The sequence below is a fragment of the Centropristis striata genome, chromosome 8 (genome assembly GCF_030273125.1).
Source record: "Centropristis striata isolate RG_2023a ecotype Rhode Island chromosome 8, C.striata_1.0, whole genome shotgun sequence".
Classification (NCBI taxonomy): domain Eukaryota; kingdom Metazoa; phylum Chordata; class Actinopteri; order Perciformes; family Serranidae; genus Centropristis; species Centropristis striata.
The window spans coordinates 17583285-17601065 of NC_081524.1; the positions used below are offsets into that span (position 1 = coordinate 17583285).

General features: G+C 33.8%; 1 protein-coding gene across 2 annotated transcripts; it reads left to right on the forward strand.

Moving 5' to 3' along the window:
* Positions 1-451: 451 nt before the first annotated feature.
* Positions 452-17555, forward strand: LOC131976778 (high affinity immunoglobulin epsilon receptor subunit beta-like). Of its 2 annotated transcripts, none has more exons than XM_059339932.1 (7): positions 452-584; positions 3020-3207; positions 4644-4763; positions 7723-7779; positions 8042-8266; positions 15887-16009; positions 17109-17555. In XM_059339932.1, the coding sequence occupies exons 2-7, from the start codon at positions 3031-3033 to the stop codon at positions 17172-17174; spliced, it is 768 nt and encodes a 255-aa protein (XP_059195915.1). In that variant the 5' UTR covers positions 452-584; positions 3020-3030; the 3' UTR covers positions 17175-17555. The 2 variants fall into 2 exon arrangements, with proteins under 2 accessions (XP_059195915.1, XP_059195916.1); XM_059339933.1 differs by lacking the exon at positions 452-584 and adding an exon at positions 589-716.
* The last annotated feature ends 226 nt before the right edge of the window (positions 17556-17781 follow it).

Consider the following 17781-nt stretch of genomic DNA (forward strand, 5'->3'; position numbering starts at 1 on the left):
GATTTGTGTATTTTAGAGTTAATATTATGATGATGATTATTATTATGATATGATATTATGTTATATTTTAGTCCTAATATAATTTTATCTTAGTTTTTTACTTCATCACTATCTAGATAATAATTTCCCTTTCAAATAAACTTATAATTTCTATTATTTTTTATGTTTAAATTAGTATATATATCCAAAGCAGACGTGGTAAGTGCAATTACTGCTTGGTTTTGAGTTGGATTTTATGGTTTTCATATGATTATTTCTCTGAAATAAAGTAAAATTGAAATCTAAAACTTTGTCAAAAGATAAAATGGACATCAAGGAGTTCATTTTTAGTTATAACTCAATTTTGACCAAAAATTTAGTTACTGCAGTTAGACTTTGTAGGGCAGTGTATCTTCCGACCACCGGTGGCAGCACCGAGCACAATGCTGCTGTGTGAGCAGTACAGCAGTCTGCGAGAAAGAAAGACGTTTTGTTGTGGTAATAACATAAAAAAAAAAAAGTCCTTCATTTTACCGGAATAATTAGTGTTTCCGCTCCGTCTGCTGCTAGTTACACGTCGTATAACTTCGTCTGTTTTCCACCTGGTAGGTTGTGAAGGGTTCACCTTCAACATACTTCCATACGAGCTGTTTTTGTCTTTTAATTTAAGTTAATTACGGTAACAAAAGCTGCGTCACCCATTTGTTGACATCTTCTTTCGTGACTGAAAGTGAAATGTAAGGTGTAATTTCAGATTTAGGTTACGAATAAACACACACATGACCTTTTCAATCGCACAAACTACATGAATCAGCCTTATGATCTCTGCACTTTATGCACACTCAGTTGTCGGTTTAATAAATACACCTACAACCTAAAACTAGTTAGCTAGTAGAGTCTGATAAAACAACACATAGGTGTTTGTGTTATTGAGCTTACCCCCATTAATATAAATTGATGTGATATAAGACTAGATGGAGAGTTACATTTTGGCATAAATGTTACCTTGTTAGGGCCACGGGGCAATCGCACCGAGCATTACTGTTATACTGTGGATTTTTTCTTCCTCCTCTTCCGGACGCAATTTCGTCCCGCTACTAGTCCTACAACTTGAAGAGTTGCAGGACAAACTACATATCAAAACGTGCGGTTTGATCGGGATCGGTGTGCTATTACTTTTCTGTACAGAATAACAATTTTTCGCGACGTAAGGCATTGAAGTGAATGGGACGGCCGAAAAAAAATGAGCGATAAAGAACAGTAATTGGAGATTTTTAAACGTCTACTTCTCCGGCATAATTTCACCTAGAGACTCCATTTAGACTTTAAACAGTAGACACAAGTCTTGTGTATCGGTGTATTAACCCACGTTTCGATAGGTCATATAGTTTTTTATCAATCCCTGTTCAATGACCATGAACATTTTTGGAGAAATTCTGAGATTACAATGGGTGTGTGTTGCACGGAATGTTCGTGTCACAATGTGTGACATCATCGCCAGAGTGTAGAGGGAGAGAAAAAGTTGTCAAAAAATAAATTTTAAAACTGCGGCCAGGCTGCAAATTTCACTCTACAGAAATAATTTATACATAGAAACGTAGGAAAATTTGTCTTCTCACTCACAATCCTCTGGTAAAGCTGTCAGAGTTATAGTTTGGGCGTAGGACGCGCAGATGCGCCACCAACACGCACCAACAGCCTCATTGGCTCCCATATTAAAAAACGCAGGAAGATTTCTGAAAAAGCGAAATGAAACAGTTTTTTTAGATCGCTCTAACAAAGCTATTTTTTCCTTTTTCTTAAAAAAAACATATGTAGACATTCAGGAAGAACTCAGGACACTCAAAGTGAAGTCGGATCAATGATAGGTATTATGGTTTTGCCAAAAATGCTTTCTGTTCGAGGCCAGAAATTCCAGTCTGTCCACCTCTGGCTGCTGTCACTCTTCCGGAGCATTCAGGTGGCAGTTCATTCTGTTGATTGCTCTGCTCTGATTGCCTTTGATCTTTGCTCTGATTGCCTTTGATCTTTGATGTGATTACAGTTACAGACACACACACACACACACACACACACACACACACACACCACACACACACACACACACACACACACAGGTAACTTTAGGTGATTTTAATTACACACACACATACAAGCATAAAACACACACACAGGTAACTTTGTGCGTTTTTCGCTACACACACACAAATACACGTTTCACACACACACACACACACAGACACAAACACACACAGGTAACTTCATGATTTTCGCTACACACACACACACACACACACACACATACGCATTTTGAGGTTAAAGGGCATAGGTTGCTGTATAAATAAATACTTGAAAAGGAATGCTTGTTGTAGGTGTGCTCCTTGTATATTTTATAGTATTATAACATTACTAGTGTTAATTGTTTGAAATCTCTAAAGAATCTCATCGTAGTGTACACACACTTTTATTCACACACTAATTTATTTTGTGCATGTTTACATTATTCATAATGCTTTGATATAAAAAGAGGTTTTCCATTTCGTTGAAAGTCACAGGAAGACATTTTCAAAAATCATATATATATATATATATATATATATATATATATATATATATATATATATAAGCTTGGTTCCAAAAGCACTTGCATACTGTGTAAAACTGAAATGATAAAGAATTAATAGTGTATATTTACAAATGCAAAAGTTTGCTAGTTTGAAAATTTCAAAAACTTTTAAATTAAATAAATGTCACAAAAGGATTAGAAAATGACAAATGACACAAAACACATTCTGTTTTATTCATTGTTTATTTTTGGAATCAAGTTTATATTTATACTTTAATTACATTTTTATATTTGTATCATTATATACTTCTTTTGCATAATTTATGATTGACTACAACTACATGGAAACATTCATAGTGAGCAAACATACTTTGATATTAAGATTAAGTAAATATTTAGTTAAAGAATCAGCAACCTTATCCTGATTCATCACATTTAAAGTTTCTATGATCTCTTGTCTCTCTCTGTCTACAGGAGCCAGCAGGATGTCTGTGACCATGACCAGGGCTGAGGGGGTCACTGTGTTCACTTTGTCCTCAGACCCCCAAAGTGTTTGTCCTCCACTCTGCCAAATCCTCAAAGGCCTTTGCTACAGCCCCACATGCTGCTCTGTGTCTCAGCACCTGAGGAGGGTCCAGGGATCTTCTCAGTCAGTGCTGGGGGTGAGTCACAACCTTTGATGTGCTATATGTCGCTCCGTGGACTTGAGCTTTAAAGCTGTTAACCCTTGTGTACTCCTAAAAAAAGTATAACACCCATCCTCCTCAGGGGTCAAAAAGGACCCCATCACATTAGACTGGTTTTAGGACATGTAGAAAAAAATTACAACCAACTTTTTTTTCACCTTTTAAGGCAACTCATGACCAAAAAATTGATATATAATTTTCACAAGAAAGTTGAAATTTATATTATCTATAAAGGATGCAGAGGGGAAAGTTAACCTATAATAGTCATATGTTGAAAATTCTTTGGGGTCAAAAAGGAGCCCAAGAGTACAGGAGGGTTAAACTGTATGCTACACTGCAGTACATTGTCTTTACCCACTCAGTTCTGATTTGACGTTTAACAAGGCTGTGCATGACTTTCAGAACATTAATATCGCATTAAAAAACGATTTACGATGTAAAGATATAGTAGAGTAATGGCGTCCTGACCAGAGAATGAAGTCATGCTACCTCCATGTGTTTTGTTCGCGCTTCTCTGATCTCTGTTGACGAACAACAACAAATTATTGTGGTAGCTGCTATGCTCGCCCGTTTTATATGTTAATGGTAATTTGAATTATTTATATTTGAATTTGAATTGCTTAACTTGAATCATTGCATTGAAAAACTGAATCTGAATGATACCGGGTAGCAACAAATGTTACAAAAGACATTTTTTATTTAAAATAATAATAATAATAATATATAATTTTTAGTCTGCCTCGACTACCTGGATGTTCGTCGAAAAAAATTTAAATTGAATTTTGCGAACTGAATTCGAATTGTGAGTTGTTGAATACAAATTCAAATGATGTGATTCAAATTCAGTTTTTTAATGCAATTATTCAAGTTAACCAATTCAAATTCAAATATAAATAATTCAAATTCAGTTTCTGGTGGCACATATTTCAGCCCATAAGTGTCCCACTCATCATGGCGTTCTGCACTGCTCTGATGGGGTGGTTATCACTTCCCGACCCACGCTGTTGTCCCAGAAGTGTATCGGCCACCTGATGGTCGCCCCTTATGAAACACTGTTAGCACTGTCCCCACTGTTCTCAGTTTTTTTCCCTCAATGTAGTAGCTTCTACCTGTCTGCTCAGCCACCGTCATGTCGACAGCCATGTGCAGGCAATCAATATGCTCTGAATTCGTTGTAGAGCAACTTTACGTAAATACATGGTTTGGGTAGAATAATTCAAATTAAAACGAATTATTTTGATCTCTGCCAAAAGATTCACATTACTGCCATAATCACATAAAAATCTGTATTTTAAAGATTGTTTGTTGAGAGGTGATGTCTCCGACTGGATTGTTTAACAGGTAGCCAGTTTACACTCTGTAGTTATACTTTACAGGTGTTTGTTGTTCATGCTGTGTTTCCTCCTACACAGGCTCTGCACATTATGGTTGGTTTGCTCAACATCGGCCTTGGAGCGATCCTCTGCAGCGCTCAATGGGCCTCATGGTGGCAAATGGATGAGACCTTGTTTCCTCTTTGGTTTGGTGGAGTGGTAAGCCAAATAAAGCTGTATTTGTTCTGTTGTGTCATAAGCAAAGTTCAACAAAGACCAAGTCTCTCCCAAAGTAAGTGTAAAGGACTAATGCAGCGTTACAACTTGGAGCTGTTCTGGTGATTCTGAGGAGATCCAGTCTGGATACGCAGTCTGAGCTCATCAAAATAACATGACATCCATAGAAATCACTTTAGATTTCATAGATCTGATCCAACTATATTTTAATGGATTGCTATCAGCTGAAATAAAGCCTGTCTGCCAGGTAGGCTTGGGCCCATGGTTTACTGAATTGACAATTGACGATGGTTTGAATCAATTGGCGATGACTATCTAGTAGGGCTGGGCAATATGGACCAAAAGTCATATATTTAGGATGAATATTGATATACGACATATATGCCAATATTTTTATCGCAAAGTGAGAGCAAATGTTCGGTCAAAGCCAAACGACATGTCACAAGTATTTTTTATTGAAACTTTTTAACAACAGAAGTACCTTTTTTTCAAATTAAAGTTCCATAAAGTGCACATTTAAATGAAAAAAATCTTAAATAAATATAGCCTATGAAATAAATTAGGCCAATCTTTTTCCGAAATAAATATATTCATATGAGAAAAGAATAACGAACATTACAAAGAACTAAATATGACAAACCCTAGTAATGGCAGCATTTATATATAAAGAAATATATATATTTTAACTATATCAATATCTGCAATATGGTCTAAGTCCATTTCACATTTGAAAATATATCAATATATCGTTTATATTGATATATCGCCCAGCCCTACCATCTAGCTGTTGATGCTTTGATGATTTTGCCATGGTGAATTTTAAGCTGTACACAATCCAAAGAACCAGCTCTGGGCCAGGAAATCTGGTCCCAGAGTGGCACCAAGTCTTTGCTGGTCTCAAACTATGAACCACTCATGATGTGATCGATACAGGCTGGTGTTAGCAACAAAGCTAACGATAACATCTTACATTCAGTGTTGATAAGAACGTAAAAACGTAAAACAAGACGAGCAGCGCAAATGTGTTGCACATGTCGTGTTTGGATAACAATGTAGATTTGCAAAGTCAGGAGCAACATTTGTAGAGACGATGTAGTCCAACATTGTTGTTATTATGATTGAATTTGGCACTAGCATCTCTGGGAAAGCAGAGATGTTTACAGTAGTGTTGTAACAATATAGATTGATTTCTTCTCTCCTCCTTCGCTCTTCTGCTCACTCCCTCACCACCTACTCACAAAGCTGGCAACCACCTTGATCTCATCTTCACCAGGAGTTGCTCTACCACCAATCTCTCCGTAACCCCACTTCATGTCTCTGATCACTACTTCATCAATTTCTCCCTCCCACTCTCCCGATCAGACTGTCTGCCCTCACCGACAGACACTGCACTGGTCCGCCGCAACATTCGCTCTCTCTCTCCTCCTGCTCTGGCCTCAACTGTTCTCTCTTCCCTCCCTTCATCGGACTCATTCTCACTTCTGCAGCCCAACTCTGCAACCAACACTCTCCTTGCCACCCTCTCCTCCTCTCTTGACTCACTCTGTCCTCTCACTCCTCGGAAAGTGCTAAAGTCCTCCCCTGCCCCTTGGCTCTTGGACTCTGTGCGTGCCACCAGAGCTCCCCTACGGGCATCAGAACGGAAGTGGCAGAAATCTAAACACCCTGAAGACCTACGCAACTACCAATCTCTTCTTGCTGCCTTCTCATCTTTGATCTCAGCTGAAAAAAGCTCTTTCTATCAGACCAAGATCCAATCCTCATTCTCCAACCCTAAGAAGCTCTACTCCATCTTTACAAACCTCCTGGTCCCTCCAACCCCCCCTCCTACCTCCTCCCTCCTACAGACTTTGTCAACCACTTCCTAAAAAAGATTGAGGACATACGCTCTTCATTTACCCATCCAGTCTTACAACCCGCCTCTCCTCCTTCCTTGTCATCGTCTCCCACCCTCTCAGCATTCACTCCACTGTCTCCTCCTCAAGTGCTCAGCCTTGTAACCTCTGCCCGTCCTACCACTTGTCAGCTGGATCCTATCCCTGAGCATTTTTTTCAGTCTGCTCTCAGCTCGTGTACGCAGGTTTGAGTCAGCATGAAGTCCACACGTCTGAGTCTGAGAATTGATCTTAGACTAGTATCGATGCCTGGTGCTGATAAATGGTAAATGACCTGCACATATATAGCGCTTTTTTAGTCACTCTTCGACCACTCAAAGCGCTTTACACTACAGACTGCACTCATTCAACCGTTAACACACACATTCATACTGGTGGCAGAGGCTACTCTAAACGGTGCCACCTGAACCAATTTGGTGGTTCAGTATCTTGCTCAAGGATACTGCATGGCGGCTGCGACGGTCAGGGATCGAACCACCAACCCTTCAGTTGGGGGGCAGCCCGCTCTACCAACTGAGCCACAGCCCAATAGAAACATTTCCAATCAGCGCTGCCACACACTCCTTACTTAAACTTACTTTACCTCCTTCAACCAAAAACCTGTGAAAACTCTTAAGTCTGTGCTCCAAATGTAAAATATTCACTGAACTTGTTTGAGTTTATAACTATAAGTACTTTTATTTTGTAAACCTTCGTCGCTGCAGATTTCTATAATATGTCTATTTCGCTACTGTTGTTATTTGTAACGGTGCACTTTGCTAATAAAATTGACTTTAGGGGGAAAAATCCTCTTTTTGCCCATATACTGTCCTTCGGTCTGGTAAACTCTGGAGGCGATCCATCTAAATCAGGTATATATTATATATATAAATGAGGGCCAATGTCTCGACCCTACTGCCAGTGATGAGGGTAACCTGTTTTTTCTTCTTGTTGCTCAAATTGCTTTTCACTCAGTCAAAGATACTAGAAATTACACATATGATTTTTGTTGTTTTTTTGGAGGAGTGGATGTTAAAAAGATGGTCTTTTGTCTTTTGTCTCCCCAGTTTATGTTGCTCGGCAGCATGTGCATTGTGTCTGAGAAGTGCCCCAGTCCATGTCTGGTGAGTAGTTCACCTTGAAATAACTTCTATCGTTTGTATTCTCATCTCTTCTCATTCTTGGTTTATTTTTATAGAAGTAGAATAGGGGAGAAGTGATTTCTTGGTACATGTATTATCACATATCCCTCAAGAATATACACACCCTGACTGACAGGGATCTACAAGCATCCGGCTAATCAGTGTAAAATAAGTGATGGTTGGTGGCTATTTTAAACTCCATCAGTATTTATTGCCTGCTGTTGTTTTGTGTCTTGTATTTCAGGTCATCGTTAATGCGATCCTGAATGCAGGAGCAGGAGTTGCTTTTGCCATTGCAGCCATCGTGCTCTACAGCATCAATTTAGCAAACATGTGGCCGTATAGGATGTGTCGTGACGATTATTATGATGATTATTACTATGGACGCCACAGACACACTACTGCTGCTCCATCTCCTGGGGAGGAGATCATGAAGGAGAAATGCTTGGAGGGCAAAGAACTGGTTCTGGTAAGTGTGGAAAGTGTCGTTTCAGCTGTCAGTAGTCAGTAGTTTAGCTAATGCTTTAATTATTTTTTTACTTTGTACGGGGAAACCTATTAAACTGCTCGTTAACACAAATCTGATCAGCCAATCACATGTTTGGCATGTAGACGGCGAGCTGCTGAAGTTGAAAGAGAGCATCAGAACGGGGAAAAAAGGTGATTTAAGTGACTTTGGGCGTGGCATTGTTGTAGGTGCCAGACGGTCCGAAAAAGAGAAAATGTCCAGTGAGCCTTGATGCCTGGTTGATGCCAGAGGTCAGAGGAGAATGGTCAAACTGGTTTGAAATGGTAGAAAGGCAACATTAGGGCTATTTCCACTACCGGGCAATACCTGGAATGAGGCGGGTCTCACTCACTGAAATGCCCCTAATTTGAATACGAGCATAGAGCGGACTTTTGTCTGGACTTTTTTAGCCCCTGTGGAAGAGCAGGGCCTTTTTTCTCCCCTGAAAACAGCCTGGTTTCTGATTGGATAGAACGCTAAGCGGGATGAAACGTCGTACTCTACGCGACAACAACACACGCCATTTGTAAAAGCCCAACTTAGCTACTTTGTTGCTAAATTTAGCTACTTTTCAGACCCCCTTAGCGACTATTTTTCAAGAAAGCGACCGGAGACGAATCCATCGACTCCTTCTTACTCTTCTTAACGAGCCGATAATGAGCCGAAGGCCGGCTTGTTAAGAAGAGCAGCCGTTAGCGGCAGTTAGCTACGGTTAGCTCTGTAGCAGTACAGTGTGTATGTGCAGCTGCAGGAGGTGTTCACTTAGCGATCTCTGTTTGTTTACAGCAAGCACCAGACACTCTGTGCACAGTTAGAGATGCCGTTAATTCACAATCACTATGTTTATGATCAGCGGAGACTCTGTGCATAATTAGCCATGCTGCTTTCAGCTGCTGACGTTGTGCACAGTTAGCAACGGCAAAAACCATACGTCTCTAAATCCCTCTGGGGGCTAACTTGTTATGGAGACACAGAGTGAGTGGACTTTTGAGAGGGCGTGGCCTGAGACTTTCCCAGTGGCCACTTTTCCCCCTAGTCGAAACATGGCTAGTAACTCAAATAGGCACTTGTTACAACCGAGGTCTGCAGAAGAGCATCTCTGAACACACAACATGTCCAGCCTTCAAGCAGATGGGCAGCAGAAAAACACACCTACATATCGATATCTATTTCTATATCTATATTTCTATTTCTATTTCTATATCAATATCTATATCTATATCTATATCTATATCTACATCTTTATCTATCTATTTCTATATCTATTTCTATATCTATCTATTTCTATATCTATATCTATCTATTTCTATTTCTATCTATTTCTATATCTATTTCGATATCAATATCTATATTTCTATATCTATATCTATGTCTATATCTATATCGATATCTATTTCTATATCTATATTTCTATATCTATATCGATCTCTATCTATATCCATCTATTTCTATATCTATATCTATCTATTTCTATTTCTATCTATTTCGATATCTATATTTCGATATCAATATCTATATTTATATTTATATATCTATTTCCATATCGATATCTATTTCTATATCTATTTCTATATCTATTTTATATTTTTAAATCTATATCTATTTCTATATCTATATGTATCTATATCTATTTCTATTTATTTCTATATCTATATTTCGATATCAATATCTATATTTCTATTTCTATATATATTTCTATCTATATCGATATCTATTTCTATATCTATTTCTATATCTATATCATCTATATCTATCTATTTCTATATTTATTTCTATATCTATCTATTTCTATATCTATATTTCTATTTCTTTATCTATATCTATATTGATCTCTATCTATTTCTATATTTATATCTATATCTATTTCTATACCTATATCTATCTATATCTATTTCTATATCTATATCTATATCTATATCTATCTATCTCTATATCTATATCTTTCTATATCTATGTCTTTCTATATCTATATATCTATTTCTATATCTTTTTCTATCTATTTCAATATCTATATATTTCGATATCAATATCTTTCTATTTCTATATTTCTATATCTATGTCAATTTCTATATCTATATGTATCTATATCTATCTATTTCTATTTATTTCTATATCTATATGTCGATATCAATATCTTTATTTCCATATCTATTTCTATCTATATCGATATCTATTTCAAGATCTATTTCTATGTCTATATTTCTATTTCTATATCTATTTCTAAATCTATATCGATCTCTATCTATACATATCTATTGCTATATCTATTTCTATATCTATCTATATCTATCTACTATATCTATCTGTTTCAATTTCTATCTATTTCTATATCTATATTTCAATATCAATATCTATATTTCTATTTCTATATCTATTTCTATATCTCTATCTATATCTATCTATTTCTATATCTATATCTATCTATATCTATTTCTATATCTATGTCTTTATCTATCTATTTCTATATCTATATTTATATTTCTATATCTATATTGATTTCTATCTATATCTATTTCAATATTTATATCTATTTCTATACCTATATCTATCTATATCAATTTCTATATCTATATCTTTCTATGTCTATTTCTATGTCTATCTATACTTCGATATCAATATCTATATTTCTATTTCTATATCTATTTCTATATCGATGTGTATTTCTATATCTATTTCTATATCTATTTCTGTATCTATATCTATTTCTACATATATATATATTTCTATCATTATCTGTATCTATTTCTGTATCTATATCTATTTCTACATATGTATATATTTCTATCATTATCTATATCTATATTTCTATATCTATTACTTCATCTATTTCTATTTCTATATCTATTTCTATATGTATCTATCTATTTCTACATCTATTTCTATATCTATATGTATTTCTATATGTATATCTATCTATTTCTATATCTATATTTCTATTTCTATATCTATCTATATCTATCTATTTATATATCTATCTATATCTAATTATTTCTATATCAATATCTCTATTTCTATTTCTTTATCTATCTGTATCTATCTATTTCTATATCTATATCTATATTTCTATTTCTATATCTATCTATATCTAATTATTTCTATATCAACATCTATATTTTTATTTCTATATCTATTTCTATATTTATTTGTATTTCTATATCTATTTCTATATCTATTTATAATGTCTTTATCGATCTATATCTATTTCTATATTTCTATTTCTATCTATTCCTATATATCAATATTTCCATATCTTTTTCTAGATCTCTTTCTATATCTATCTATCTATCTATCTATGTATCTATCTATCTATCTATCTATCTATCTATGTATCTATCTATCTATCTATCTATCTATTCTATATGTATTTCTATATCTATATCTAACTATTTCTATCTATTTCTATTTTTATATCTATTTCTATATCTATTTCTGTATCTATGTATATGTCTATTTCTATATCTATATCTAACTATTTCTATCTATTTCTATTACTGTATCTATTTCTATATCTATATTTCTATTTCTATATCTCTTTTTACATCTATATCTATTTCTATTTCTATATCTATCTATATCTATAACGATATCTATATCTTTGTATTAATTTCTACATCTACATGTATCTATTTCTATATCTATATGTATCTATTTCTATATCAATTTCTATATCTATTTCTTATAACTATATCTATTTCTAATATTTATATCTATCTATTTATATATCTATATATTTCTATTTTGAAATATTTCTATTTATATATCTATATCTATATTTCCTTATCTTTTTCCAGTGCTACTTTATCTATTTATAAATCTATTTCTATGTCTATATCTATTTCCATCTATTTCTATATCTATATTTCTATTTCTTTTTTTATATCTATTTCTATATTTCTATTACTATTTCTATATATATTTATATATCTATATCTATATTTCCCTATCTTTTTCTAGTGCTACTTTATCTATTTATACATCTATTTCTATGTCTATATCTATTTCCATCTATTTCTATATCTATATTTCTATTTCTTTTTTTATATCTATTTCTATATTTATATCTCCATTTCTATATTGTTTTCTATATCTATATCTATTTATATATCTATCCATTTCTATTTCTATTTCTATCTATCTATTTCTACATCTATTTCTATCTCTACATGTATTTCTATATCTATTTCTATATCTATATCTAACTATTTCTATCTATTTCTATATCTATTCCTATTTCTACATCTATTTCTATATCTTCATGTATTTCTATATCTATTTCTATATCTATATCAAACTATTTCTATCTATTTCTACATCTATTTCTATATCTACATGTATTTCTATATCTATTTCTATATCTATATCTAACTATTTCTATCTATTTCTATATCTATTTCTATTTCTACATCTATTTCTATATCTTCATGTATTTCTATATCTATTTCTATATCTATATCTAACTATTTCTATCTATTTCTATATCTATATTTATATTTCTATATCTATATCTATATCTATGTATTTATATTTCTATATTTATATTTTTATATGTATTTCTATATTTATTTCTATATCTATATATATCTATATCTTATTCAATATCTATTTCTATATCTATATCTATCTATTTCTATATATTTTTCTATATCTATATCTATATTTCTATCTATTTCTATATCTATATCTATATTTCTATCTATTTCTATATCTATATTTCTATATCTATTTCTATATCCATTTCTATTTCTTTTTCTATATCTATTTCCATCTATTTCTATATCTATATTTCTATTTTTATATCTATTTCTATATCTATATCTCTCCATTTCTATATCGTTTTCTACATCTATACCTCTATTTCTATGTCTATTTCAATTTCTATATCTATTTCTATATGTATCTATCTATTTCTATTTCTACATCTATATTTATTTCTATATCTATATTTATTTCTATATCTATATCTATATCTATATCCATCTATTTCTATATCTATTTCTGTATCTATCTATTTCTATATCTATCTATTTCTATTTCTATATCTATATCTATTTCTAAATCTATATCTATCTATATCTATTTCTATATCTATTTTATATCTATCTATTTCTATATCTATATTTCTATTTCTATATCTATTTCTATGTCTATATCTATCTATTTCTATTTCTATATCTATTTCTGTTTCTATTTCTATATCTATGTTTCTATATCTATATTTATCTATTTCTATGTCTATATCTATTCCTATATCTATATCTATTTCTATATCACTGTCTGTCTCTCTGCGAAGTAGTACATCATGTTTAAACATTATTACATTAATTAACTATTTGAACTTAGAAATGTCCTTATTTTTTTAAATAAAAGCACTTTTTTTTTAGAAATTAAAATAACAGACATACAGTGGAGACATTGTTAATGTGGTAAATGACTATTAAAGCTGGAAACAGATGATTTTCTTATGAAATATCTATTATATATTGTCTCCTGTGTTCCAGTGGCACATTGTGTTAATCCACGTTTATGGTGTTGAAAGCATAGACTGTATATAAATAATGGACGTAGTCACCGTGACGTCACCCATTGGTTTGTGGACTGCCCGTTGGAAGCCTCGAGTTCAGCGTTATACTCGTCGCCATCTTGCGTCGCCATTTTGTTTCAAATACGCGGAGCAGACCATAATTGGATTGTGGCGGTGCGCGAGGGATCTGACGACACTGACTACAGCCTCTCTACACTGGCAACCCGACTGAGAGAAGCCCCTGCTAATTCATGTTAGCATTAATTGGAGCATTAACTGAGATGTTAGTTTTGGCTAGCAAAAAAACAAAAACAAAATGTATCTTTCTTACCTCAGAAAACTGAGCAGCAACTCCTTGGAGTGTCTGTTTGTCCAACCAAACACTGAACAAGACATTTTTACTGAACAAAACGTTCAAATAAACTGTCATTAAGTAAAAAAACAGTGTGAAAGGGTCAAAGTTATGAAACCAAATCGGTAAACGTCCTCTTTTCTATCTATATAACCTTATATATAACTTTATTGACACGTTGCCGTGGATACGCATTGCTCTGCTTCTCTCCTGGTGACGGCTCGCCTTGTCAGTGACCTGTAGCCACGCCCCAAATCATACGATTCTTTATCTTCTATTTTCTTCTAAATGGGGCCATTATTAGAACTATTGACAACAAATTGTCTTGAAGGTGATTTTTTATGATTGAGACCATAATGTTGTCCTGAAAATTTTTTCTGAGGTAATAAATCAAGTGAGAAGTTTTCAAATTTTGCACTGGGCAGATTTTTTTTGCAGCTTAATTTAGCACCCCCTACTGGGATTTTCGGTGAATTGCAGGATTAATGCACTTCCTGGTTGGCCTCCATGCTCAGGCGAGATTGCCGCCTGGTTGAAAGGCTCATTGATCATTAAAACACCTGAGCATGATGTTAGCACAGCTGGACACTGTTCTGTGCTGATTTGAGAAGCAATAAAATGATCCTTCCTCACGCTGGATGAGTATCTAGAGGTAAAGTTGGAGATTTGTACAAATTAAAATGATTATTTCTACTCTTGTTTATGTCTTCACTATATTTCCGATTCATTTTGTAACTCGTTTCAAGAATAAAACAGTTTGTTTTCACATTGAAAACAACACAGACATTTTCTGGCTGACCCCAAACTTTTGAGCATTAGTGTTTATTAGGGCCGGGACTCGATTAAAAAAATGTATCAAATTAATTAGAGGCTTTGTAATGAATTAATCAAAATTAATCGCATATAAATATTTGACCTGAGAACAGTGAGAAGTAATTTTTTTCACATGGATTTTTAGTATACCATTGAATAATGACTGAATACATAAGCTCAAGCAACAAAAATATTGTTTATTTTGGTTCATGTCCAACAGACCAGTGCAATTTTTGCCATTAAGTGTAGCAATAGCATATTTAGAAATATAGTACATTTCAGAAGTGCGGGTAGCCTATAGGTAGGTAGACCTTCTGTAAACTATAATCCTTTTTTTTTTTTTTTTAAAAGTAAAACACAATCCATGCTAGCTAACACACTAGCCGCTAGCTGCTATATGTTTAGCATTGAGGTGATACTTGAGGCTGGATGTGCTGCGGTGATATGTGAATTCCTTGTTGCATAGCAACACAGCCATGCTCTTATCGACGCTTCCATCTGTTGGTTTTTAGTAACAAAATGTCCCATCATCCACGGGGCCAACCAAACCGTCTCATCAGCTTCTTCCTTCATGTCCACTGTGGTTTGTTGTTGTCTGAACTCATGAACGCTAGTTGGTGCTCCAGTATAATCGGTCCGCCTGAAACTCATCCAGTGAGAAATGTTCCGCGGTGCAAAAAAGGGGTTCCGTGATTAAAATGTGTCAATTTTTTAACGCGTTAATTTTTGTGTAATTAATTAATCTTAGTTAACGCGTTAAATTCACGGCCCTAGTGTTAATTCATTTTCCTTTAATAATAAAAGTAAAATACAAAAAACATCCACATTTGTACGATGTGGGTCAAGCAAGAACAAATTCTACATGTGTGTAACGCTGTTTCTGTGTGTCCCTCAGATGCTTGTGAGAGGTATGAATTCTGTGCTAATTATCCTGTCCGTCCTGGAGCTCTGCCTCGTAATCAGCTCCACCGTCCTGGGGATCAAGTCTCTGAGGAGTCGTGTGAAGGGAGAAAACAAGGTAGAGTTTGCAAAATAACATCTTACTGTTCGGTCAGTAAAGGCTGGCTGAGTTCTCTTTATTACACCACTTTTTGTTTGAATGTTCATGTGCCAACCAGACTTCAGGCTGTCATTTAAGCAAAAAATCTGCATATAAATTAAAGGAATAGTTCAGCAAGAAGTGCTGCTTGATGGATTCTGTACTAGCTTCTTCTCTATCTGCTCACTCTTAAGAAGTGCTGTTACTGATCTTCTCATCTAACAGTTAAACAGTTAATAATCTAGAATGTGATTTGTTTTGTGACACTGTTAACGAGAAGAATAACTCTGCTGAACTGGAAACAAAAAAAAACCTCCAGTCTTTCAAGCTTTAATCAATAATGTAATGAAACATTTGCAGTTAGAAAAAATAAAAATCGCCCTGAAAGGTAAGATAAATACCTTTTACACAATATGGCAGCCATTTATGGACTATTATACCAAATATAATCCCATGAAAAATTAACAACTGTAAATTTTAGAACACTTGACATCCTCCAAGTTGTATTATTACTATTTAAATCTCTTTCTTTTATTTGTAAACATTATTATTGTTTTGATATTCGATTTGACTCCACCTTGGTTTTTGTTTGTTTTTGTTTTTTTATTGCTTTTATTTTTCTACTATCATTTTGTTCTTTTGTGTTGATTTCAAGCATAAATTAACATGTGTCATCTTTATTTTTGTATGTGAACGAAAGGAAAAAAACAAACAAAGAGAAGTTGGAAAAAAAAACAGTGAATAATCTTATTTTGTAAAATGTTGATCTACTCCTTTAAGATTTTGTGGGTCTGGAAAAGAATCTTAAACTGTCAGTATAGTCATGAAGACACAATTTTTACAAAAAATATATATATTTTATGCAGTTTGCTGCCAAATATATTTTCTTTTCACTCTCTCTAAAATTTGACAAAATTAGGAAAAGTGGCTAGGAAATTGTTCACTTAAATAATTATTTACCTGTGTATTCCTGCAGGAAACAGTAAAGTGGGTCTGTTTTAGAGTGTATGTAATGTGTGAAGTTTTGAGTATGTCTGCACCTTTCTATATTCTTTACTGATATTTCTATATTTTTTAGGAGACTGGTGACCCTGAACTCTACAGTCCACTGCTGGAGGAAGTCACCAGTAACCCCAAAGCCTAAATAAACATCTCTGCTTTGTGCTATCGGTTACCACCTACTATAATCCTGTTAATGTCAATGGTTTATACATGGGTCTTTTCCTACAACTGTTGCTTTAAAATGTTTGCACTTTTATTTTAGATTATTTTTATAATAAGCTGCACTACTTTGTATAAGCTGCTGCTAATTCATTCTCTGTTGATTGTTTTTTTAAAACGGTTTCTCGAATAATGTGCCTTATAGTCAGTATGTTTGTGGTTAAAACTGAGTTTAATGCAAATGCATGTAATGGACAAAAACGTTTTTGTGTACTATTTACGATATTCAGCCGTACATACTCGACATTTTGGTGATTTCTGCTCTGCTGTTAAGATTAATAAAACCTAAACTTATGGAACAGTGCAGAGCTTTGTGTAATCTCTCTTAGTTTCACAGCAGAAACTTTCACACATTTCAAAGTGCAAAGAAACTAGAGCTGCAACAATTATTCAATTAATCGAACAATAATCGATTATTAAATTAATCGTCAGCTATTTTGATAATGGAATAATTGGTTTGAGCAGTTTTTTTAAAGGCAATAAGTCCAAATTATCTGATTTCAGTTTCTTCAATGTGAATATTTCTGGTT